This window comes from Centrocercus urophasianus, unplaced genomic scaffold (assembly GCF_019232065.1).
Source record: "Centrocercus urophasianus isolate 14NV4802_14NV808 unplaced genomic scaffold, USGS_Curo_1.0 seq_14, whole genome shotgun sequence".
Classification (NCBI taxonomy): Eukaryota; Metazoa; Chordata; class Aves; order Galliformes; family Phasianidae; genus Centrocercus; species Centrocercus urophasianus.
In genome coordinates this window covers 18392770-18419014 of record NW_024884586.1, presented here as the reverse complement: position 1 = coordinate 18419014, position 26245 = coordinate 18392770, and the positions used below count along the sequence as shown (strand labels likewise).

Sequence of the window (26245 nt, the reverse complement as noted above, 5' to 3'; positions counted from 1 at the left end):
GCCTTTGGAAGGCAACACTAGGAACTTGCAGCTGCCTGCCTGGGTCTGGGCTCAGTACTGATTCTGGCTCTAGATATGGCAGTTACCAACCATATTTAAAAGCTTCCAATCTCACATCCCAAGTAGGACTAGATTTTCATTATGTTTATAAGTAGGCCAAGTTCAGCAATAGGCATCTAGTGGACTGCATTACAGGCTCTAGGTGGACTATATGCCCAGCAGAAGCCCTTCAGATGAAGGAAAAATAGTGCCCTGATTTACAGGTGTAATATCACAGAATCCTACATCATTAGGTATCTTGAATTCATCTAATGGAAACGTGACCAGTCCTCTTTCAGGTATGAGATTTATTCCTATCAGAAACAAGATAACAGGGCAATGTTTATTTCAAGTTACTTGTTCCAAACTCTCACGAGTCAAGCTTCCCAGCTACTCAAAAAATACTCAGTGCTTTCAAAAAATGTTTCAGTAAGCCTGAATGAACACACATATGCAGATGCAATAAACTTAATTAAAGGAAAATATTTCCGTTTTTTTTTAGCTCTCCGAATTGGAACATTTAAAATTTATTTTCAAGCAAAAATAACAAACAGTCTCTCTCTCTCATTAACAAATTAGAACAGGGACAAATCATGCTAAAAACACTCCATTAGCTTTCATGGTACTTTAAACTACAGACTGATTGAAACAAGACATCTGTTTGTCTAAACCAGAGTATCCCACTACACTGCAACAATATAAATAAATTTTTTTAAAAGTAGCACCATGATTAATTTTCTTGACACTGAAATGATTAACTTCAGACACACCAGGAGATGAGGAAGGGAGAACTTCTCTAGAAATAGTCATTATACTAAATTTGAAACTCCTTTTAAATGGGGTGGAAAATACTGGACTTTTTTTTTTTTTTTTTTTTTTAAATCAGAAATGAGAATTGCCTTCATTCAGTTTAATTCAACATTTTTTAGAGGCAAATAGCATTATATGAAATGGACACAATTTTAACTGTAAATTAGCACACTCAGATAAGGCTTTATATTAAATTTTACAAAGTCTATTTTTTTAAATTCAGGTTGATATTCAAGAGTCATCTAAACAGAAAAATGCTGTTGGTAAACCAGTGCAAAATCACAAATTACTGTCTCTTGGACCTTAATGGTTGATTGAAACACCTTCTGTATAGAAATGCAAAGCACATTTGTTTTTGTGGAACAAGAACCATTCCTATCATGTTTTCTTCCAGTTTGAAACTGAAATATTTTGAACCTTACGAGTTTAACACATTATGGACACTTCAAGTTCCAGTGAGGACAATTCTAAACTATTCTTGTAGCCCACTGAAAGAATTAGACTTTAATTTTCCTACGCAAATAGCTATTAAACATAGAAGTACCGACTGGAACACTCAGCATTCCTAGTGGGTTTCATTAACATGAAATATTGGATTATGTAGCCAATTACAGGGCTGACTGTTTTTAATTAATATGTTAATTCTGTGCTGTTTTGTAATCAACTTCCCCTTGCTCAATGGAAGCCCAAATCATTCATTCTCAGATTTCGCCTTCACTGGAAAAATAGATGCTGGTATATAATTTTCTCTGAACCTTACATGATGAAAATTTCCTAATTTCTTACAAAAAGATTCATCTGCAGCTCATTATCAGCTACTCTTAGTTGTGATAGGTGTCATGCTTTTGCATCTTCTCCCACTACAGCCAGAAAGCTTCATACCTCCTCTCTTCCCCTTTCAGCAGCAAGCACTTCATTTAATGAAAAATCATCTAAGGTGACTAAATTTCTTCAGATTTGGTGCAGCATAGCCCTTCCGTTGTTGCAGGGAAGAGATAAACAGGTTCAGATGGGTAAAGATGGCTGTAACAAATCCTACAGACTGCGAATTCCCATGGAAAGCAAGAAGAACATCCTGCTCCCAAGGCTGCAGTTTCTGCAGATTGTGGTAGCCATTGAGAATTGAGCTAATTCTCTTTTTCATCAGAAAAAGGCTGAGCTCATTTCCCTTTATAACAGTCCAGAGTAGCCCAGCAGGGGTCTGATTTAGATGGGCCAAAATAACACCCTTGTTCAAAAGTGCTAGTGCTCTAAAACACCTTTTCATTTGCTGTTTTCATAACTTGAAAAGCAAAGTGCAATATTGCTATTAATACGAATTGCTAAGCATGAGTGTTATATCCAGACAGCTCTTCTGGAGTTATTTACTTGCAGTTCTACTGATCTTGTTCCTTACTTTCTTGTGAGAACCAGAGTTTCCTGTATAGGCTCACAGAGACCAACATAATGCTTCTGGAAACATGCAGTGTCAAATGTAGTCTTCATTGAGGCACATCACTCTATTTTTGCCTAGAAATACAACCATCCTTATTTGCTGGAAAATTAATAGTGCCACATTGAAGCCAACAATAGAGTGCAGGACTCAGCTGCCTGTGTATGTCTGCATCCTAGACAACAACACTCCAGACCAACAAATAGTGGCATGTCCAAATTCCCAAAGAGTATTTAAACAAAATGCATTGAAAAATCTTCTTTTCATTTGATGGCATTTAGCATTAAATTACATTTCTGTACTCTTAGAGAAAGTTTTGAAGGGACCATTTCAAGTCTAAAATAGGGAAAACCCGAGCAGATAAAACTAGCTACAATTGTGTAAAACCCTAAGCAAACTGAAAATTCACATCTGTTTCCAGCCTTGCAGTGATGATTGTAATAACACATTGGCTGGCCTACTGTCTGGCTTCCAGGGAATAGTCATATGCCTGTCAGCTTCAGGAGGACACATAATTAGCCTTCTCTACTGTTTACAGGCAGTTAGTCACTTCAGGGTTTCATCCCAAAAAGAGAACTTTGAGAATATATGAGCTTCTCAAAGCTCATTAATAATGAAAAGCCTACTGAGACAGTTTTCAGATGGCAATGAAAGAAGCAAAACCTACCAACAGCTCACATCCTTGATTTCACTCCTTATTGCCCCACCATGCTGCTCCCAGAACAAGGCCTCATTCACTAGTAAATTATTCTTCTAGGAGAATAGTTTCTGCAGAGCTTGACAACCTGGGAAACTCCTCCCATCACCATTGGTTTGTACATGTTGGAAGTCTAACTGGAATCTCAGTGTTGCGCTTCCCCAACTCCAAATCTAAGCAGTTAACAAAGTAGAGTTACCACCATGCCATATCAACAGGCTATATGAAGAGTTTTATAAGAAAAGTTTGTACCCTGTCTTTTGGCATCCTCTGAATAAGTTTTAGAGTTTTCTCTCAGTTTTGTCAGTATTTTTAAGGCGCAAATCATTACTTCTTTCCATGCATTATTTTTTCTCTCTCCAGTGGCATTCTACAAGCAGTGCAATATCTTATGTAACGGATCTCACACCGTATATGATCATTTGGCATACTCTGATCATTTCTTTTATCTTAGATAACGATGGTTTACTTCAACTACAGTTTGGAGGTAGTTTATTAAATTAAGGGTAAAGCGAAAAACTTAAAAAAAACAACAACCCACAACACTTTTTGACCTTCTTTTGATCAGCCTGATTCCAAAACACTCTCCCACACAGATTCTTTAATACATAACGTGGGCTGAGGGCATTGGAAGTTGAACTTTTAGAAAGAAAATCTAATTTTGTTTATGAGTATTTATTGTAATTTCATGTTTTCAGTGATGGATTGTTTCAAGAGTCACAGTAGGTTTGGGATGGACCGTCCTTATACTCTACCAGTCTTCTCTTTACCTGTATGGGTGATTGCCTCAGGGATTTGTACTGTTTCTGAGTATCTTATAGAAAAAAAATATTCCATGGTTCGAAAAAACTAGAGTGATAACTCTTGTCTGAGCAGAAAATACACCCTTATGAAAACCAAGAGTTTTCTCAGAAAGCTGCAAATTAATACTGTCCTCTACTTCTGTGCAAATTCTGTATTTTTAAATAGTAAAAAATTAACTTGGAGATTTTCAGTAGGCCTTTCTAGATAGTATGAAGTATCCATGCTTTCCAGACAACTTGCTTTTATAATCTAAAAGAAAATGAAGAAAATAAAAAGAACACAAAACCTGATTTCTGTCTCTATTCATTCAATTAAACATACTGAAAAAACGCGTTTTCCTGACAGAATGTCACAGCTCCTGCAGTACTGAAAGAATATTCTTCTGTGGGAGCAAAAACCTTCTGACCTGAAGCTATGCCTGAACTCTATATTTTGTCCATATTGCCCATAAAGTGGGAGAATATCAGACAATAGCAGCTGTAGCATTAGGTTCAAATGCAAGAACTTCCTCTGTAATAGAGATTTTTCAGATAAAATTTAATCTGTGCTATCCCCCATCTATCAAATTCAGCGTTACCTTAATAGATACAAGAGATACTTTAAATGGATGGATGATACTTAGTTATAAGATGGATACATACCTCTGGATCTAACAGGTAGGTAAACAGATTAAGTACAAATTTTATCAAAATAGTACTTTACATATATAATTCATATTCTTTGTCCTGAGCACCCAGCATCCGACTATTTTTAACCCTTCATAAAGTCTATCAATTTAAGCTACCAGCAGCTGAATCTTTTAACTTCACCTGCAATTATGTCTGTGGCAAGGAACAGTAAATATTCTTAGATGTTAAAGATGAAGGATTCTTGATAAGCCATAACACATAACACATAATATAGTTTCCCACTATATTTAAACCCTGGAAATGGCCATATTTCTTTTTGTTACTGTAAATTTTGACAGAGACTTTGAGACATAAAGAATGTTTAATTTGTACATAATTCAGACATGGCATCAATTACTTTTTAAAGATTCACATGAGAACATGGCCCAGAGCCAATAATCCTGTTGATTTATACTGAAAGCTATCAGCTGAAATCTCTGAATGGAACTCACATTGGAAAACTCAAGTCGAAACAAGAAATATCTCCCCTCGAATCACAGACACTGTAAACATTACATGAAAGACAGCTAAATCAGCCAAATGGCTCATTAGAACTCCCCCCTGCAGCTAAACACAAATCGTGCTCTGTTGCTAGAAAAAGCTGTTGTTTTTTTTTAGCTTGGGCAAGCAACAAACATGTGCGATCCTGAGAAAAGCATGCAGTAGGACTAAGGCACTTTCGTTTTGCATGAAGTAAACTCAAGGCCAGCCCTGCTCCACCCTGGTGTTCATTCCCACATGTACACCTTACGACAAAAGGGCCACGTTTTACTGCATTTTCATTGAATGTAGCTCACACATCAGTTAGGGCAAGGGAAAAGGGAAAACTGCAAACTTGCAAACTTCAAGAGGACCCTGCTATATCAAACCAGCAGCATCTCAACAGACACACAGAAGAGCGAGTTTACTTACGAGAGCAAGAGCCAGCTATTCCCAGAAGCAAGGCGTCAGGCCAAAGCAAAGACAGGAGCTGTAATTCTCTTACCTTGGCTGGTGGGCTTCCCATAGCACACAAGATGGCGACAGCAACAGAAAACCCAATTTGGATAACAGATCTGTCAGCTGACAAACACACTCACGGCTTGTTGTTGCTGCTGAAATAACCTGAAGGACACATATAATTTATACAGGCGCTGAGCTCCACCCTCTGCCTCCTCTGTATGGGAAGAGATCCTGCCTACGTCTGAGGGAGACATCTACAATGTCAGAGGTGAGAGGAAAGCTGCAGTTATCACATCTCTGCCTGTCACTTTACGCCTCTTACCTTTTGTTATTATCTCAAGACAATCCTTCCTGGCTTATGGGTGAATTCTGCCATGTTCAGAAAGTCTCCCTTCACTTTCCATCTCTTCCTTCTAGTCAGTAGATGAATTGTCTGTATCTGTATCTTAAGTTCTTCCACAGAATAATCGAACAATCTAGAAAAAAAAAAAAAATATATATATATATATAAAAAAATAATTTTTTGAATCTTTGAAAATGAAGGGAGGAGACAGCCAGATCTTATCTATTGAAATTGGTAGCGTGAAAAGGCCATTTGTGAAGGTAAGGTCCTTTTCAATCCTTTCTACATCTGAGACTTGTTTTAATATATTACTGGGAACTGTACTACACACCTGTAAATCAAGCCTCCTTATTTCATTACTTGCTGCATGATAACCCAGCATAGAGATGTTGGTGAAATTGGGATAAACATTGGTAGGGAAAGCTGTATACATCTTCTGGGCTTTTTCCCTTTACACACTTCCTCTAAGAAGAGAGTGTCAAGTTTATATCTCCCAGTTTCCCCCTGCCAGTGGCGGATCTCAAGGCATCCTTTGGAGAGGCCATGGATACAGTTTCCTCCATCTCTTCTGTGCCATCTGTGGGCTGATGGTAGGCAACTGTGGGCTGCCTGTCAGAACACTGCTCCAGGCAATCAGTTCTGCCTGTGCTTTAATCCACATGTACAATTTCATGGTGGCTGTTGTGCAGAGGCGAGCTTGGAAAGGGCCTGGGAGCCATCATAAACTTGCAAAAATATGTGCTCACATGAGCACAGTAATATCAATCACAGGAAGAAATAGGATCAAGCTTCAGCAGACATCTAATATTGATGGAAGGTGAGAGAGTCAAAAGCTAATTTTCAAAAATTGTAGGTAGTTTGGCAAAACCAAAAACAAAAAAGAAGTGTAACCTGAAGAACTGTTTAGGAAAAATAGGCTTACCTGAAATTTTTGGCTGTATTTTTTTTTTCTGACATGCTGTCAATCATGTTTAGGCCACTTTATAGGACACTTCCCACAAAAACAAACAAACAAAAAAAAAACCAAAACATTTTATTCAAGTGATCCTGGGTTTACACAAGTCATAATAAAGAACTCAGATTTACATTTCAAGGAGACTCTGTGACTGACAATGCAGCCACTATGCTACAGGATGGATGCAGGATTAGCCAAGTAGCAGGACAGAGCCTAAAGACTTAGGCTGCCATCTCTAAAATACTAAAAAGAAAGATATCTGAAATAAAGATCTGCTGTAAAATAGAGGAAATCAAAAGGCATCTACAAAAGCCCTAGAAAGATAGAAAGAATTGCGAACTTGCAATTCTGTTAAAAATCTGTTATCCAGAATGGAGTTTTGGTTTTCCTCCTCCATAGTGCTGTTGCAGCTTTGATCATAGTTTCTACTGCTGTAGCTGAATTGAGAGACCAAAATAGTAGGCTGACAAATTCACCTCCTAAAGAGAAGGCAAATGGAAAAACAGCCAGAGAAAAGTGAACTCCATTCAAAGAGGGGTATGTCTGCCTGGAAACGGAGCAACACATTCAAAATAGAACAGCTGCAGCAGGGAGACCCAGGCCTTTATGGAACAAGAAAGAAGAAAAAAAGCTCTTAAATGTCTTCCAGTCAAGGTGTAGAAGTTATTTTGGAGAGCTATGGAATTAATTTTTCCAATAGCCCCTCCAAGAAATTAATGTTTCCAGTAAATCAAAATGGCCAAAATACATAAAACCTTTGTGTTGCTTGTCAACAAGCACACTGACAAGCACCACATCCATTCCCTCCTGGTGATAGGGGAGATGGGATACATGATGTCAGGCCTTAGTACAGATATACAAAAAATGTACAGGATGGGGAAAGTAAGACAAAGAAATTCAAGTGCATAAAGAAGGAAAAATAAATCTAAAAGCTTAAATCCAAAATAGAGAGGGCATACAGCAGAATGCATGAAGTGAATTAACTGAATAATAGGCAGTATCTTCAGGGGGGGAGGTAGAAAGCCCTCTCCCTCCCTTTTTGCTATAGGTGGGAACAGTCATGGCAGGATTATATCATTGGAGTTGATAGATGTAGAGAATATGTTTTATCTGTGGTTATATTTTATAAAATGCTGCTCTGGACACAAAGAGAAGAGAGATTCTAGAAAGACTTTACACGTTAATTACGTTGATATCATCCTACTTTTACAGCTGAATCTCAATGCTTTTCTGAATTAATGCTAAGAAAGTACTTGGAAATAAGCCAAGAGAATTAAAAACAGAAACAGCCATACCAAATCACACTTGAGTTGAAATGCTTCATACAGAAACTGCTGGCAATCTCAAACGAGAGATCCTAAGAAATAGAATCCCAATGGAAGGAACGCAAACCTAAGCTCTTCCCAGTATGCAAGAAACAAATGGTAATTAATATGATGTTTGGCTCCACGTAAGTTACCCAGTGTGCTGCTCACTAACAACCTTTGTACGAAGCTACTCACAGGCACAGCTAAGCTGTCAGAAACCAAGCTGCAAAATGACAGGAATTGAAAATGGCTGTGATTTGGATCATCCTGTTGGCGTAAACTTAAAAGGTGAGGCAGAGCTTATAAACGGTACTGAAGGCCCATGGAGCAGTTTCTATGATTTATCCCAGCAATGGCACCAGCATAGCAAAATTTCACATGAGAATGTTTCTAGAACTGATGGACAAAAAGTACCCCCAGTGAAACACTCGGTCCTTTGATGCTCCATCTTCACAGCTTATCAAGCAAGTATGGCAATAACCGAGAACCCCTCTTATAAAAATACATCATGATTTTGCTTGAAATCATTTTTTCATTCATCTCATGAAATCTGCTAAGTAGAGAGAAGTGTGGATCTTCTTAGAGCTAGACGCTGCCACATTGCTGACAAGATGGAGGTGGAAGATGAGGTAGCTTTGCGGAGACTTCTTGTTGCACACGACAGTAGCAATGTGAGATGGCAGCCACTTTCTCCGTGCCTCATAAATCAGTTCCTGCCTTGCTCAGCTCAGAGGCTGGGTTAGGAAAATTACAGTAATTTGAGTAAGTAATAGTCTATGTTCAAATTCAAATAAATTTTTGTCAAAGTATTTTCTCTATCTCATCTACAAAATTATAATAAATAATTTGCACAAAAAAAATTGCATTAAACTATATCTCCATTTTTCAATTAAACAATGCCATGTGAAATTAGAGCATATAAAAAAGCTTCAGAAATGTCAGACTGTCAGACCTTTCAAGACCGAAGTATTTCATTTTGAAATAAAAGCCTTCTAAGTTTCACTGCTCCCTTCACACACAATTCTGGTTGAGCAAAATCCACACCTAATTTGAAATTATTTCACACCTCTGAATATACTGCAAACATCCATTTACATCACACCTAATGTTAATTAAAACAAAACACTACGTTATCTCTCCCTGAGCAGCAGTCAGGTGATAGCAGCATTACTAAGTTAATAGTCTTTTTGGCTATCAAGATCCAAACCCTTTTCAGAAAAGTAAAAGGTGTCATATTCTCTTACCTATCTCATGAACCACTGCAATCTTTAAGATATCATACAGTAAAATCAATATCTCTGGCTCTTTATCTATGTCTTTATCCTGACCAGGGTAAGAAAGCTAATAATTTCCTTAGATATTTTGCAGGTGTGGGTGTAAATATGGTGAGATGGTGATCTCTGTAGGTTCAAGATGGGAGGAAATTGCTTATTATTTATCTGGGGCTATCTGAGGTCTGGAGTGCTGTCTTTCCAAGATGCGTCAATGTAAAACCACACACTGAAATCCACTGTGTTTAAGTTCAGAAATTGTTCTTTTGTTCTAAACCAAGTGATTGCAGTGCATCTAATTGAAATAATTGAGTAAGATACCTCAGTGTAATTCCACTCAAGCCAGTTTCTGAGACCTTTATCTTCAGATCTTATTCAAATAGTCTGACACTGATGTCAGTACAAAATTGCTTCAGTAAAGACCTTTGAAGAGTTAGGTAAGCATTACACTTCACCACTTGGCTGACAGGAAGAATTGACTTATGTTTAAGGCATTTCATTTCAAATTATCAAAGGAAGAGTATCTTTCTTAGCTGCCACTAACCCCTTGTATTTTTTGAATAATCATCTTTTCAGAATCATGAAATTACCATTTGTTGTATCCTACTGTTTTTCGGTTTAAGTGACTACAAATTCTTTGGGGCAAGATCTACTAAGGCAATGTTTGCTACTCAATGTTATTATACAGACCAAGAGTAATTAAAAAACAAAGTTTACTGTCATATTATGACACACACAGCGCTATATCCTCTCTAACCCTTCTGCTGTGTCAAATCCCTATTAAGCCCTGTAAGCAATTTTTTTTTCAAGGATCTACCTTTACTCAAGTACAGCCCTTAGATATTGGCTCAAAAGAGCCAGAAGAAGCATACAGGGAAGAACCATACAAGGTTCTACAAGAACTGATTTCAGATAATGTGCAAAACATGAAGGGTTCAGTTCACTCCTGGCAGTAACTACCCTCCAAACAGTACTTCAGAATTAACAAGATTAAGGACAGTATAAGGACAGTAGCACTCCTTGGGCCAAATGCTAAGCTCACTTCAGGAGCTGAAGCAATAGAATTACTTTTTTTTTTCTGAGGAACAATCTGGCCTCTCTCTCTAGTGACATGTAGACAATAACTCAGATTAGCTGGCACATAAAAAGTTACCTGGAGATCATGGACAACTAGCACAGTCCATGAGATCTGCCTAAAGCATGAAGATTCACAGAAAAAATGAATATGAGGGGTGGAAAAGATGCCAGATAATTCAGCTCACAGCCCTGCAAGCAGATTATTACAACTCATTATCCTCCATATCAGAAAATCATGGGGCTTCTCACTATCTTTCGGATGCTCTTCTGAAGTTACTACAATGTTGTCAAAATCACCAAGCGAACTTTTCCCTTTCTTATGCTCATCACTGTATCTTAATTTCTTTTTTCACCAAAATTTCTATATATCAGCCAAACTTTGGGAACAATTTAAAACAGAATAACCAGAGTTTGACTGAAACTATTAGAGCTGTTAGAGTTTATGAACCTTGCAAGTTTACTCACAGCAATAAAAATCACCATGACTTGCTTCTGGTAATGAAGACTACTTTATGGGCTCTACAATCACAGGCATTTTAATACAGAAGCTCCTTCTGTATCGATACTTATGCCTAGAGAAAATATTTCAAAGAGAAAAGTTAGATCTGTGGCTGTTTTTCCAGTCCACTTATGCCATTCTTATGACTAAAGGGTGCCAGAAAGTTTTCCTAATAGTGCAACCGGGGATTCAGCTTGAGAGCACCCTGAGCTTTATTCCCTCAGTATGAAAGCTGCCTTCTTTCACCAGCTCCCCTCAGCCCAGCATAGAAGGCAGATCACTATAAGCATAGAGCCTGGCACTTTAAATACACTGAGCTTCTCTGCTCATATCAGCAAAGCTAATCTAATGTGTACAGAGTCATCCATGGAACCTGATACTATCTCTGAATGTCTCTATGCATGCAAATCAATTGCTCTATTTTTTTTTTTTTTTTAGCAGCACATAAAACAAAACACTTGATTGTAATTTCAAATGCTCTTATTCTAGTAGAAAACTGATTTTTCTTAGGCCCAGCAATTTTTTAACTTCTTCATTCATGTCATACTATGGGACATCTAAAGCCCCCAAGATTTTTATACATTGCTTCTTGAAATCTGAGAATCCAGAATGGTCCTCATCTCCTACCAAAGTCAACAGAAATATATAGCATTCAGCATAATAGGGAACTAGGGTGCTTTTAACCTTAGGCCTCCAACATGGTTTATGTAGCAGGAGAGAGACATGAGATGGCCAACAAGCCTGAAAAACTTTGTGTAGACCATGAACTACTGAGTCTGTTCAGAACAGAAAATTAAAATAAGCTTTCTACACTGCCTCCTTTCCCAGAGGATCCAGAACTACGGGCCAAAAGTATAAAATTGAGACCTAATTTTAGAGGACTAAAAGGTCTAAAATTAGGTCTCCTTGGCTTAGCCAGGGAGAGCCCACATTGGAAGACACAGACTCACTCAGAGACTCTAGCTTCCAGGGGTAGAGATCTGATGAAGACTAGATTTCAGATGTTGAGCTCTCCTAAACGTATCTCCAGGAATCAAGCCTCACCCACAACCTACCAAAGCAATGGAGCACTAACCAGTAATGCTGCCTATTCTGCAACACAAGCAATTTGTACTCTGCAACCTCTCTTCATGCAACAGATATGTTGCAAAGTGGCAAAGACCCTCGCCTTATATGATTCAAACCCACTAATTGCTGGTGTTCCCCACAGTGTACTTAGAGACATACTGAATGCGTTTGTCAGACAGGTACTGGCAAGCAAGCTGTGAACCGCAAAACTCCAAAATGTCCCGTGATTTACCTGCACCAGTATCAGGAACTGGCACACTCATCTCAAAGGAAATCTTCTTGGCACACCTCTCTTCACCCTCCCCAAGTAGATTTCACTAACACATATAAAAATTAAGAATAAATAAAATCAATAAAAGATTCTGAAATATTCCTGGGCTGATGCTTCATTCCTCATGCCAGAATTTTGCCTACATAGCTGTTTCACTACCATATGGGTGGCCAAGCAGCCACTTGGGTAGGCTACAATTTTTGATGCTATGGGATCTAACTAGCTGGAAGCAAAGGAATTGGCCAATAGCTGAAGGACTTCAAATGGGCAGCTCATTCAATTGCTGACCAGCCTAGAGGGTAGCTCCCGGTAATCGGGAGAAGCTAGCAGTGTCATGGCATCACAGAATGGTGGGTAGCCAGTGGAACAGGCCAGGTGGGTTCACAAGATTTACGAAAGCATGACAACTTTCCAAGCAGGTTCCCGTGAAGCTGGAGAACCAGACAACCAAGCAATGCAAAACCCAATCAACATTTTCAAAAGAGTAAGTGTTGCATCAGAAAACTTACGATCTGGTCTATTAATCAAACATCACTTCCTCACGCGTGCTAAAACTGTGAATGGGAAGCACCTGGCTGTTGTTAGCAAATACTATTTCTTCCTCCTCCTCAGACTTGATAAACAAACAGCTTGGACAGATATGTGGAGCACTGAATGGATTGTGCAACAGCTTTGTGCTCTGCTTACAGGAAAAAGAGATAGGAAGTGAGAATTTAAATGGTAATGCTTCCTTTTTCTCCATTTAAATACTCTTTGACTCTGTCATAAATTTTCCACACATCCTAGGCAAGTTAACAAGCAATCCGTACAGTTAAATGAAAGTAGCAATGATCTCTTCACCTGGTATCTGGGAAACTGGAGCAACGTGGAAGAAACATGAACTAGAAATGGAAAGAGAAATTACCATTACAGAATATGAAGAATCCAAAGTTAACATTTGAAAACACTCTTTTCAGGCACCTTCAGTTTATGAATGCAGACAGTGCATACTGGTTCTGAGAAACTCAGTGTATTCCTACTAAGCTTCTGTATCACAGGAGACATCACTTTACAGATGGTCTGCAGAGCACCAAATAGAACATTGTCCAGACTTATGTGGCTCTGAATCAAATTAAATTAACGCTTGCATTACATTATTACAGATGCAGCTAAATGTTGTTCACTTGTCCTCAGCCAAACAACCTTCAAGTCTGTGGGGAATAACCTGGGAGTCACAAACTTAATTAGTAGTTTCACTCAGGCACCAGGCAAAGTCTGTAAGAAGTAGTGACCAAGGCAGTTTAATTTTCGTTCAATATGCTCCTATATTAAAAGTCTATATTAATAACCTAAACAGAACACATTACAGTATCCATTGCAAAACCAAGAAACAAAGCTGTAAAGCTATTTGATGCTTTTCTAAATATGTGCAGAATTTTATAGCTGTGTATTAACTACTACTTTTATACCTAACATTTTGGATGAAGAACTGTGTCGAGGAACCCATGACATCCCAGTTCAGTTTCTAGAGACAGGAACATGCATTTGATTTCTTAATTTTAGTTCTGGCTGTGATCATTCTAGGATTCACTTCCTTCCTCCTCACATATGTAATCATCACCATTATGTGGCCAGTCTGTGTCAAGACAGTATTTAACATAAACCATACTGATGACAGAGCATCTCTGCATTTTTACTGCCACCTGCGTGATGCCGAGCATGAGTACAATTCCCATCACTTACAACAGTCCCTCACCACTCCAAACTATTCAGGAGAGCAGAGGAACTCCGTGAGTCAAAAAACAACCTATAGCAAAATACAGAAAGCTCAAAGTCATCTGCAACTGGAACAAGAAGTGCTGAAAAGATTCAGAGACATCTTCCTGATCTGCTGCTACCAGAAGTTCATCAGTAGTTTCTCAGGTTATACAGTACCAGCTTCTCTACTGTCCATTTAGTCGTTACCTCATTAATTTGAAAAGTCAAAAGCTTTGACCTTCTTAGATATTTGCACATGTTCTTCTCTGGAACACTATAACTGGTATGAACAGGCTGACTCTCAGTTACAAGTCGCTTGCCAGTTCAGGTGCTGAAGTGTTTGATGAAGCAGAGCACAACAAACAAATATATTCAAATCATTACTTCAGCCTCCCTTCTGTGTTCACCACCAAAAACCCAACCCAAGCGTTTTATTTGTAGGCTTAATTGCCGTTTAACTCTTGTCCTTTCTCTTCTACTTTCTCATGTGTGTTGGTGTTTGCGTTGGTGTTCATGTAATCTGTTCAGATTGTAGGGGGCTTTTTTTGAGCAACAGCTCATCTGGGAGTTTTGTTGCTTTTAACAAAACGGGGCTCATTTGTCTTTTGACATTTCTCAGTACCGCAGTATCAAAAGTGACAATAAATTCTATTTCTGATCCTTCAAATCTGTCTTATAGCTAAACTATGTATTTTCCCTCCTACACCTTCCTTTCATATCATGACCCCCCGCTCACCTCAGCCTCCGCACCACATTTCCCTCCCACATGATCTCTAATTTTAAACCAAGCGTGGATGACTGGCTTTTATGTATAGCTCTATCAGACAGTAGGAAGTCAGGAGGTACAGAGAGAAACGTATACATGGTATAGGTCACATTAAATAATGATATCTGGCCACAGCTCTGAAAAATCCATCTTTCTTCCATGCATGAAGCCTTCCTTTACATCTCAGCATGTATTAGCAGTGTAATATTGACTGATATCCACAGGCAGTGAAAGCCTACGTTTATAAAAAAGGCTCACACAAAGAGACAAGCTGTTCCCATTATTTCAAGGAGTCTACCTCTTAGTCTAACAACATCAGAATCTGAATGCCCTCATACAGAATGTAACTCTTCAACAAATGGAGTAACAGAGCTGCCCAAGAAATACATGGCACATGACAAGACACAAAAGCTATCTCAGAAAAAGCCTTGCTTCCAGAGAGTTGGGTTCATAATGCCATGAAGGTAGGATACACATTCCCTTCCCCTTCCTCACACCTTTCTTCCCTCAGCAAACATTGTGAAAGGAGTTCCTGAGCCAGTGTCTATTTCTTTATTCATATCTCTACTACACAAACACTAGCCCTTCACTTGCATTTCATCTGTGTCACCGGGTTTCAGCTTTTCCTGTTTACAGTTGATGTACCAGTATGGCAGCAGCGCCATTAGGATAATTACAGTAGTTAAGATAGGACTCCCTCACACACTATCAAGAGTCCTTTTGTGTCTCAATAATGAGGTCAGCAGTTTCCAAGATTCATAGAACAAGGACAAATTGTTTTGACAGTGTGCCAGATTTACTCCCAAGATGGCCTGTACACCTCCTGCTTCTCTGCATTACCATTCCATGCTACTCCGTGCTTCAGGCTTTTCTTCCACAGGATGAACCGTATCAAGCAGAAGCTCCTATCCTAAGGACTACCACCAGCACAGAGGCCACGGAGGAATTATTTCTAGTTGTTCAATTTCTATTGTTCACATAATCAGAAAAGCAGTGGAGGGGGGGAAGGAGAGGAATTACAAGCCAGAACACTGCATACTACTAAGCTGTTGTTACAGTGCAAGTAAGAAGAGGAAATACAACTTCTCTCTGCTCAGCTCTAGCCTGTGAGATCTGACCACCCAGATTTTTTTTAGCATTTAGTCTCACGTCCCATTCAAATCTCGGTTAACACAGTTATTTCCAATAATACACAAATAGCATATACTATTTCCCTTCACAGGATTCCACTAAGACAAATGTAAGCTTTCAATTAAATAGAATTTTTGTTAGACATGTCTTTTATTACATTAAAAATGTATGAATCTTCTCTATAGCCATTTCCTCAATTCATACCAATGCATTACAACTCATACTGAGGCACCAGAATTACTCATAGGACCACACTTCACAGACCTAATGACTTTAAGTAGGTTTGACTGTGTATTTAAATTTAAGATAAGATAATGACAGATAAACCAGCCTCAAAACAGGCTACAGCTGAACTCCAGGACCCTCGTACAAAGTTGGTACTGAAACTATCACAGAGATACATACACAATTCTCAGCAGCTACGCAGAGAGTAAGTTTCATGGAAGACACAACAACTGACTTTGGAAAAGCAGTGTCTACCTAATGTTCCAGCAATATAAAAGCCCCCCACATTCTACATAAGTGGTGAGCCACTGCCAGAGTCGGTTTTCTCTCCTCTCCATGGAGTCTTAACCTTGGCTACACAAACTGTGAGGCTGTTAGTGTAAGGCCTGCTGTTCTAGGCTTCCTCACCATTTTACAGAAGAAGCAGTACACACCAATAGTTGTGCTACACAAGATTTTGTGGTCTTTCAATACACCTTGAGCCATGTATCACATCATCTTCTCAGCTAAAGTTCATACTGTATCTGTACAGTAAGCATTTCACTCAGTTGTTGCTATAGCCGTACGTTATGAAACTTCCTAAGCATGCAATGTATCAGCTTTTGGCACGGATCTCTTGAGTAGGTGTGCTGTGCAAAGCATTTGTCAGGACTAGTGTGCACTAACTAGCATTCTGTGGGCCTCAGGATCTACAGTTTCTATTGCTCTGAGTACCATAAGGCCAAGTTTCCCCTGGGCAGAAGAGCCAAAGGATGTTCTGCATTCACATATACATAGACAGAAGGAGAAGAGATCTATGACTAAAATGCAGGATGAGTCCAGCACCAATGAATTTTTAAATCTCACACTTGCATCAATTTACGCAAAAGTCTTCCATATAGGCGTGCTCCAAAATGCAGACTTACAGAGAACAAAAGCCTCTGGGCAAAAACATTTCTGATACCTTCCAGGAAAACAGAAGGAGCCAGGAAACAGACACTTGGTATAAAATATTTTCCTGAAGTATGTCTGTAGAAAAGCTTCTGAGATTGTGTCGATTTTATGAAGCATCTCCTCTAGATAACATGACATAGTTGAGATACTTTGAAATTACTAAAGGCTTTATTCCGAGGGGTTTTGCTGCCTTAGGACACAGTGACACCATGTGGCCAACTGCTTAGCCCAGAAACTACACGTTAATGGAAAGGGCAGTGTAGACTTTCCTTACTTTTCTTTCTTAATTAAATTTAGATTTAGGGATGCTCAGATGCAATCGTATATTGACTGGTTAAGAGTAAACTCAGATAGAACAACCTTCAGCTGAACAAATACACAAAACAAAGCCATTCTGGATTTCAGCATGTATTCAAAAGTTTGCAAAAATATTGTCAGAAAATGCACCAGTAAGTTCAGAAGGTAAATGTCTATTACCACAGTTTGCACAAATGCCAAAATTTCACATTCATTTGATAGATACAAACTAATGATAGAACTATAATTCTGTCTTCCATAAAAATGCACCTGGAAGGTGTGCCCACCCTATGGTTTAATTTTGCAGCACCATAAAAAAAATGAAATTAATTTGAAAAGGGACAGATTCCTGCCTTGCTCCCATGGTTTGTTTGTGTTCCAAGTAATTACAAGTACCTCATTTAATTTTACAGAGAGACCTCAGGAGAACATTTAAATTCACAAGCAGGAACACTGCTGCTAGAAATGTTCTCAGTGGAAGTTATCATTCTGCATTATATAATATAGTGATTGATGTGATGAATCATCCCTCCCTAGTACAGATCATATTTTCCAGATCAAGTACTGCACATTCAAAAGGTACAACTCACGAAGAACAGTAAGAATGGGCAGATATCTTCTTTGAAAGAGAGAGACAAAGGCAGACAGTAAGACAGATGAAAATTCAATACCATATATATATATACATATATACATATATATATATACCATAGTATATATACAATAAACAGAGGAATACATAAGATCAACTCTTCACTCATTGGTGCCAAAAATATATAACGTTCACTAAAAGGTATGTATTTGGGGCAGGGTTCAGAATGCACTGCCCTCAAGAGCAGGAAGAAAGAAAAAGCCTAAGAAACGTAACTTTTGGTTGCAGAGCCAGCCAAGTTATGCTGTAAGTTACTTGCAGCCAAAGTTATTTTCCATAAATGCTGTTTTTTGTATTCATTAGATAGACAACATGTTGATGTTACTGAACTTTCTGTTCAGTACTGAATGCCAGGTGGACAGTTTACTTCAACACTATCAAAGTGCAGCTGAATTTAAATTCAATCTGTTGGTTTAAAAAGTTACATAACAAGATTTCCACCTACACAGATGATAATTTAGACCCTGAGAAGAAACAGCTAGGCACTGGACTTCCAGATTCTTCAAAAAAGGAGGCTGAGCAGGGGAATTAATGACCTGAGCCCTCAAATTCTGTGACCCTGACTAGTGAGATTATGCTGCCATCTTGTGACTTATGTGTTTTACTTCTCCACAGTGACACCAATATGACCCCTACACCAGGAGGACAGTATATCTCCCTGGTAGGAAAGTATAACACGTTCTGAGCAACTGAGCTCTTCTTTGTATATGGACCTCTATCTCCCTTCCTTAGCTCTCTTACCTATGACAACCTGGCCACATGCTTCAGTGACACTTCCACTGCTAATGGCTGTGCTGTCCATGGACAAGACCAGGCAGAGACCAGAAGAAGACCTGCAGAGGTGATGATACCCACAGTTTAAAGGAGGAAGGTTTTGTAGTAAAGGCTACAGAACGTCCCCCTGCTGTCAAGAGAATCATCCACATGGAAAGTAAAACACACACTTAGCCAGCATGTAGATATGACTGTATGTGGTGAAAAAAGACATATTCTTTGCATCTGGGAAGGAGAATTATTATAATTGATTATACAGTTTTGCACATTGATGATGAATTTTTCCTCTCTAGATTCCCAAGTGTATATTTACAGTGGAATTTTTCATGTTTAAAAGAAGTGTATTATGATTGGCTATATTCTCAATCTAAAGGAGATTGTTCCATCTGGCCAAATGAAATACCACAGTTGTATGTCACAGTGGTATGATGTTCCCTTGAAACAAAAGACTTCAGTTGCAGTGACTGCCCTTCAGAGTACCTGGAAAAAGCGTAGCACAGCCACAATCATACCGAAAAACAAGCTGGGAAACTCTGCTAACACTCTTCTGATCCTTATTTGCAGCTCAACTGTCTGTGCTTTCAACAACGTTCACTCCCAAGATACTTCAGAAGTGACAGACCTAGAATAAAACCTTGAAAGGAAATGCAAGGAAAAAATTCCAGATGCAAGCAGGTTTGAAAAGCCTGAGATATGTAGGTGGTAGTCCTGAGCTAGGATACACGTCCAAGAAAGGCCGCAGAAGGAAGCACAGCAGAAAGGCCCCTCAACAAACAACTGGAGACAAATCACCAGTCTTTCTTTATCACTACCAAAGCCTCAAACACAATTTTACATCCAAATTACTGAAATATTTTCCTTCTAATCCTTGTATGCTAAAGTAAACAAGCGAAGCATTCTGCATGTAGACTTCATCTACAGTTTATAAGATGCTATATTTTCTTTAGGGCTTGACATAACAGAATGAGGGTTCCCACCTACCATCTGTACTTTATATTTGTCTGCTCCTGTTTTTGAGGAGGCCAATTGTATTGCATTGACTGTATGAATGGAACCTCTAAACCTGTGACAGTGGGGACTGTATACTTCCTTAAAACTAAGGAACATAAAACTAAAACTAAGTTACTAAAACATTCAGGCAAATACACAGCCAGCTGAATCATCTCTGTGAGACAATCGTAATAACAATTATTACTGCTGTAGTGGTGCAAAGCTTTAGGCAAATTTACAACCAATATATTTACAGTCAATACATTCACAAAGCTTAGTCAAGAAACAAAATGAAGTGTAAAGTCATGTGGTTAGTCCCTCTCAGTGAGTCAGTGATGACATAGACCTTAATCATCATTTGTTCCTTCAGAACATAAGGACGGTGTCACAGATTTATTTCTTTCCAACATTCCTGACAACGCAATTTGTCAGGGGAGACATTTGCTATGGTCATGTCACTTACACTCTGCTGCAAGTTAGCAAAGACCCATCTGACATGAAACATCACAGTGCAAAAGAGATGCTGCAGCTGCACAGTGCATGGGCCTGAGATCCAGGAGAACAATTGTTTCTGCAACTGAAAATGCCTTCTACTCTGGAGAGCCACTTCCTGATCCCCCTCTTAAAAGCCTAAAGTGAGTTCCAGCTCTTATGGCTAACTGCTAAATCTGCTTTGTAAAAACACAAAATGCTATTTAAATAAGGAATAGAAGAATTAAATCATCTCACATCAAATCTTATCTTTAACATGATGCATTCATCTGATAGAATGGAGTTCATTATTTTCCCTTTCTTTCCAGTCAGCACTAACTGATACTAATTAAGCATGAAGCATCAATGAGACATCATTTCCAGAGTGCTGGAGCTGTAGATAGATCCTGATGACTATATAGGGAAGAAAAAGTCCTGTCATCAACACATACATGAAACTGGTATATTTATAAACATAAATTTGCTTCTATTGGTCTTTGCATGCCCCTGTATCTTTCATTACTCTTTCTTTTACTGCTATCTTCTTCCATAGCTGAGAAAGTATTTGATCTTTCTGCTGGGTTCAGATGAACTACGTTCTTGCACAAAAGGTCAGCTGAAGGCCATGTACCAGTGAAACTCCAGAGTAGATTTTAACAGCCAGAACAGAGTTTCAACAGTAAATAGTTGCTGCACATAATCACTACGCAGAGAAATGGGTTTTGCACCAAAACATAAGCTCCCACTGCTCTGCTACTGATTACATACCTATCTGGTAAAGCATGATTTTAGACTGTGGAAAGAAGAAAAAAAAAATCTCTGTACTCACTCAGCATTTATTTCCACAAGATTCTGATCACTCTGACATCAATCTACCATCTGTGTAAAATCCCATTAATTTTGACTGGAAGGCTTCCAGGATGTGAAATCTTGTATCACAATAGTCTCATGGTCCAAAATCCTGAAGACGGTGTTCAGGACAGCACCTGGTGAGCTGAAAAAAGAACCTGATACAACAGACTGATACTGCCTCTCTTCCTCAGAAGGGGAAAGAAAACTTTTTTACAAGAGCAGGAGACATTCAGCTGTCAGAAAACCTGAATCCAGACTAATGTTCAAGATTTGCTGATGTTTTTCACAGGATGGCAGTAAACCAAGGATACACTGGACATTCATAGCTGGCAAGGACACAGTCTCTCTCTCAATCAAGCAAACTTCATCCACATATGTAAACAGACACTTGCTAGTGATAAAAGGTAAGAAAGCAGTTCTATTTCCCTGCAGAAATTATTGCCATGGCAGCATTTGTACCTCTCTGTTTTGAAAGGTCACCTCCAGTCACACATTTTATTTGGGGACAAAATCCACCTCTGCAACAACAGTTTGCACTGTGCCTGCCATTTCTCCCTTGCTTCACAAAGAGGGTTTAAGAGACACCACAAGATCAGGGTGAACCCTTCAGCCTTGGAGCAAATAACATCTTTATATCTCCCTCACATGTAGTCTTCCATCTATAAGAGTAATATAGAAAGTTTAAAATGTCTACCACCACTCCTCTTCCTTCTCTGGTACAATCCACTCCCAGAATAGATTCAGATTGCAGCAGCAATCCAGACAGCCAATGGACTCACAAAGACTTCAGTCCATTCCAGTATTAACTGAAATATGTTGTATTGCCCTTCCTTTCAAACCTACTTCATCACAATAATCTGTAATACTGATATTTTCAAGATACAGAACTCCCTTTTATTACCTTTATCCACAATGAGAGCTCAAAAGTTGGCATTTTTATAATGAAAGAAATAAGGGAAGAAAGAAACACAGGTTCAGAAAACCTAACAGAGTGAAATAAGCTAAAATGGAAGAGAATAGAACAAAAGAGGAACAAGGAGAGAAAAGAGAAACAAGGGAGAAATAAACATCAAACCCCGGAGACAGCAGCAGAGCAGTGGTTTGATCTGTGGCTCCTCCCTGAAGCGAACAAGGTAGTAGTACACCCTGTGCCTGCTGGTCTGCAGAAGTCAGAGCTGTCTGAGGGTGCTGCAGAACTGCCAAGCAAGCAAATCATGCTGATCAAAACAACTCTTTCTTCAGTGAAGCATTTATTTTTAATAATAAATGGCTTTTGAGAAACCAGAGATTTTTCTTTCTTTTTTGTTCTTTTTTTTTTTTCTCTCTCTTTTTCAACTGAAAAGTCTATTTGGAGACACTTGACCTGACACTATCACTTTTAGAGACACGAAAACAATGAAAACATATTAGAAAGGGAAGCTTTCAGTTTTCATACTTCTTTAATGAAAACCTAAAATACAGAAAGAAAAATCTTACAGAGAAGAAAGCATTCCTGACTATCCCTACATAGAACTTTGCACAGCAAGAAGGGCAGAGACATTCTTCTGCTTTCCAGGATAATTGCATTTCTGCCCATAGCATCCTAAGACGCCTTCCATCTAGGACCTCCTTGTCTCTGCATGCTAAGTGCATGCATTGAACAGAGAAATCATCCCCTCCTTTTTACACGTAGTAGGAGAGGGGCTCTTGTCTTCCAAGAATGCCACATCATAAGGAGAACTTTATTCTACAGAGTAACAGGAAAGCAGTTGAGACATGCACAGGCATTACTCAATTCAGGGCTCTGTGTACAGTGATTTGGCCTGAACAGATGGCTAGGAGGTTATAAAAGAAATGTGTTTTACTATATGAGTGCGAAACGAAATGACTCTTTTGCCAAAGTTGGCTAAGAGTCAGAACAGCCGCAGAGAATACACAGAATTTATGAGACTAACCTCTGGATTCCTTCCTGAGCCCAGGAAATTGCATTCCTTTGAGATCTGGACTGACATTCATTAACAATGAAAAATTATACTCTTTTGCAAGGAGCAGGACAAGAAGATGGAAGCACTGAAAAGTCAAACCGTCTTACATGAGAAAGGAATGAAAAGGGTAAGAAGTCAGTCCTCAAAATTTCTACTCTACTCTCACTCCAGAGAAAGGGAAAAATTGCACTTGCAAAGGATAGAGAGCAAATGTTCTCAGAAATTCAAGATAAGAATTTTTCTTAAATTTGTAAATTGGCAAGTAGAGAGGTATTACCTGCTTCAGCTCATTACTGTCCTGTGTATGGTGTTATCTATATGGCTAGTCAGGCAGACAAAAATGATGAAGAAAAAATGCCCAGAAAACAAATAAAACAGAAAATTAAGGAAAGAAAGGAGGCAGCTCTGGCCCAAGTACAATTAAACTCTCTCTGCTTAGGAACTCCTAGGTGCTCTTCACGATCAAGGCTTTCTTTCAGGTGTCAAAAGGTGAAAAGCCCACTTATGTTGGCTTTTTTGAAGCAGTTCTTTTACTGATGTACAGTGATTCTTCAGGCTATGCAAAATATACTTCAAAGCCAGAGAAAATTGAACAAAAGAAAAAAAGATAATGCATGTCTCCAGTCCTCCTCATCCCTCTTCTGGGCATGGGCACAATATTCCAGATGCAGTCAGGGAAACACAGGGCACAAGTACCCTAAACAACAGTCAAGTATCCTAAGGAAACTCAATTAGTAAAAGACTAACTTCACATTGTATGACGTGTCAGGCATTGGCCGATAAAATAAAGCTTTCAATACCAAAATTTCAAAACTTGCTGCTCTAATGTAGAATAAAATTCAAGACTTTTACAGGTAAAATAAACAACTTGCTGATCAGAAAAGTGGGAGAGTGTGACCAGGCAGAGCAGAGGTATGCATCTTAGCCTCCTTACCTTTCCTTTCAAAACTCTACTAATTTCTCTCATATTGGAATCTGTTTCTTCCCACAAAAAAATTTCAGTTTCAGTATTTACTTTCTTTTTCTAACAGAGGAATCATTCCTGCATGCCTGGAACTGTCATTTACTGACTGGTTAAATTTATCCTTTGGTTTCCACAGAAGACAACATCTAAGACATGTTGACATTTCAGAAAACAGTAGGAGATACCACATCATCTCCTGAGGTATTCATGCATTTGCTGCAGGAAGTCATAGGTTCCTGTACCCTTCTTCTGATTGTGAATATAAGGCATGAATAGTGTGTACCATTTTAAAGGATAAACAAGCACATGTTTAACCTGTTTTGAACTGGGATACCTCAGACAAATGCAGAGAAACTGAATATGCCATCCTGCAAGCAGGATTTTCAAATTGATCCTCATCTTACAGGGATATTGTCCTCTTGAATTGTAATTCAACCTACAGAAAATAGGAAGGTTAGGAGGCTGGCTGTAAGTCATGGAAGGCTTCAGATAACTTTACAGGATTTTACCTGCCTCATACTATGCACAGGAAGGTACATATCTTCATAAAGTTGTAGCTACGTACAGTTTGATAACCACAAAGATTTCTTTTTATTATATCTGCACCAATTGTCATGCAGTTGAGAGAAGAATCCCCCTATGTAATCCCCCTACATAAACTGCCACTTGCAAACTTATCCTGAAAGGTGAAAAAACATGCTTATCAGTACATAAGGACCTTACAAACATACCTTTCACTGGAAAGCAACATGATCGTGTTCCACTTTCCATCAGACAGTGCACATTCTGCTAGAACAACCATGAAGACAAAGCAATGTGTTTTCTCTGCAGCCCTTGGCAGCAGTCCAGAGCTGCATGCTGGGGATTTGAGGGAAGATAACAATCAACTCTGTCAAGAAAGACATAGAAAATATTTAATTTTCAAAACAAAAAAAAAAAAAGAAAAAGAAGAAAAAAAACCACAGTAAACATGCAAGCAAAAATGGATTTCTCTTCATCAGCTCAAAAGACCATTTAGTCCAGCATCCTTGTTCTGTCAATGGTCAAAAGAGATGTTCACAGAAAAGTCCAAGAACAGGACAAGTCCATAGTGGTAATTCTCCAAAATACTCTTAGTTTCACATAATTTGCAGTTCTGAGACGCTGAATGGGAGAGACAGAGTCTTCACGTTTAGTCAATCTTGATGGATAACTTACATAAATTTGTCCACTGCAGTAATCAGTACCTTGTATACTGGTGTGATGGTAAGTCATGTGGAGTGGGTTTGTTTCTGCAGCATCTATCAGAGAGGAGGTCTACTCTCAAAAGAGTCCTTACAAAAAGAAAATGCTTGAGGATCAATAGAAAACATAGTTGATACAGTAGAAGTGAAGGAGAAATATATTTTATTTACTTTAGGATTTATACCTAGAACTAGCAATATTCTGTCAGTAGCACAAAGGAGCATAGTAGATTGGTATTCATCTCACACCATTTCTGGCAAGAACCAACGACTGGTCAGCAGGCCAAATGCACCGAGTCCAGCTCATACCGTCATTCCCAAATTCTGCAGTGTCATGCACTGACCTCTATGTCACTGCCAAGTGCTTGAATTCTTAATCTTAGCATCCAGAATTCATAAACAGTGTATGTATTCAAAGTAACCTCAAACCAACCTGCAAAGTAGATTCTCAGAGCATCAGAGATAGCAGATTGAATGATCAGCCCTTCCATCTTAAAGACAAAATGTATCACTTGTATACACCACTATGTATAAATTGCATTGCTACCAATGTACTTCTCTGATGTCATGCAAAGAGGTAATCTGATTTTCCTGGAGCTGCAATTTCTAGCAACAGAAATTGAAAATCAAACAGTCTGGGTATGAACAAGAATGCTCTACAGATAGCTATTTTCTGCTAGTGCGACACTAATGACTTCTCCAGCATTTTGTTCTTGCCCAGACCTAGCAGTTTGTCTTTTGAGCCAACACTTGGTCCTGTACCCAGCCTCAGCACTTCTGAGACCTACCAGCTCCCTTACACAGTGACACGCTCAAACTAGCTGATTACTGCAGCAGAACTCAGAATCAGCCACACTAGTTATAACTAAAAGCACTGCTATAGTTACCTTGGATTAATACAAGGCCACAGAAACTCTAAAAGGCATGGTTTCACTCTCCAGTGCAAGGTACTCTTACCAGAGCTAGCCTGGAGCACATGTCCACAATTTCAACTGAATTTACTTTAATATAGACTTAATTCACAGTCAAAATGCAAGATGTTAGATGTTCAGTGGTTTGAGTCACAGATATAAGCCTACATTA

At 38.8% G+C, this 26245-nt stretch overlaps 1 protein-coding gene across 9 annotated transcripts in view; it reads right to left on the bottom strand.

Annotated features, from left to right (window-relative positions):
• PLA2G4B (phospholipase A2 group IVB) overlaps positions 1 to 24822 on the bottom strand; it is a 47211-nt gene extending 22389 nt beyond the window's left edge. For 2 of the 9 annotated variants that reach the window (XM_042814953.1, XM_042814960.1), the window contains exons 1-4: positions 24671 to 24822; positions 20989 to 21153; positions 5715 to 5868; positions 5436 to 5554 (exon numbers count right to left, since the gene is read on the bottom strand). In XM_042814953.1, coding sequence (XP_042670887.1) covers positions 5436 to 5456 — 21 coding nt within the window. In that variant the 5' untranslated portion in view covers positions 5457 to 5554; positions 5715 to 5868; positions 20989 to 21153; positions 24671 to 24822. Of the gene's footprint in view, positions 1 to 2948; positions 3152 to 5435; positions 5555 to 5714; positions 5869 to 18665; positions 18758 to 20988; positions 21154 to 22086; positions 22102 to 24670 lie in introns of those variants that run through there. The other 7 variants (XM_042814959.1, XM_042814961.1, XM_042814954.1 and 4 more) reach the window with 6 other exon arrangements.
• Between the last annotated feature and the right edge of the window lie 1423 nt (positions 24823 to 26245).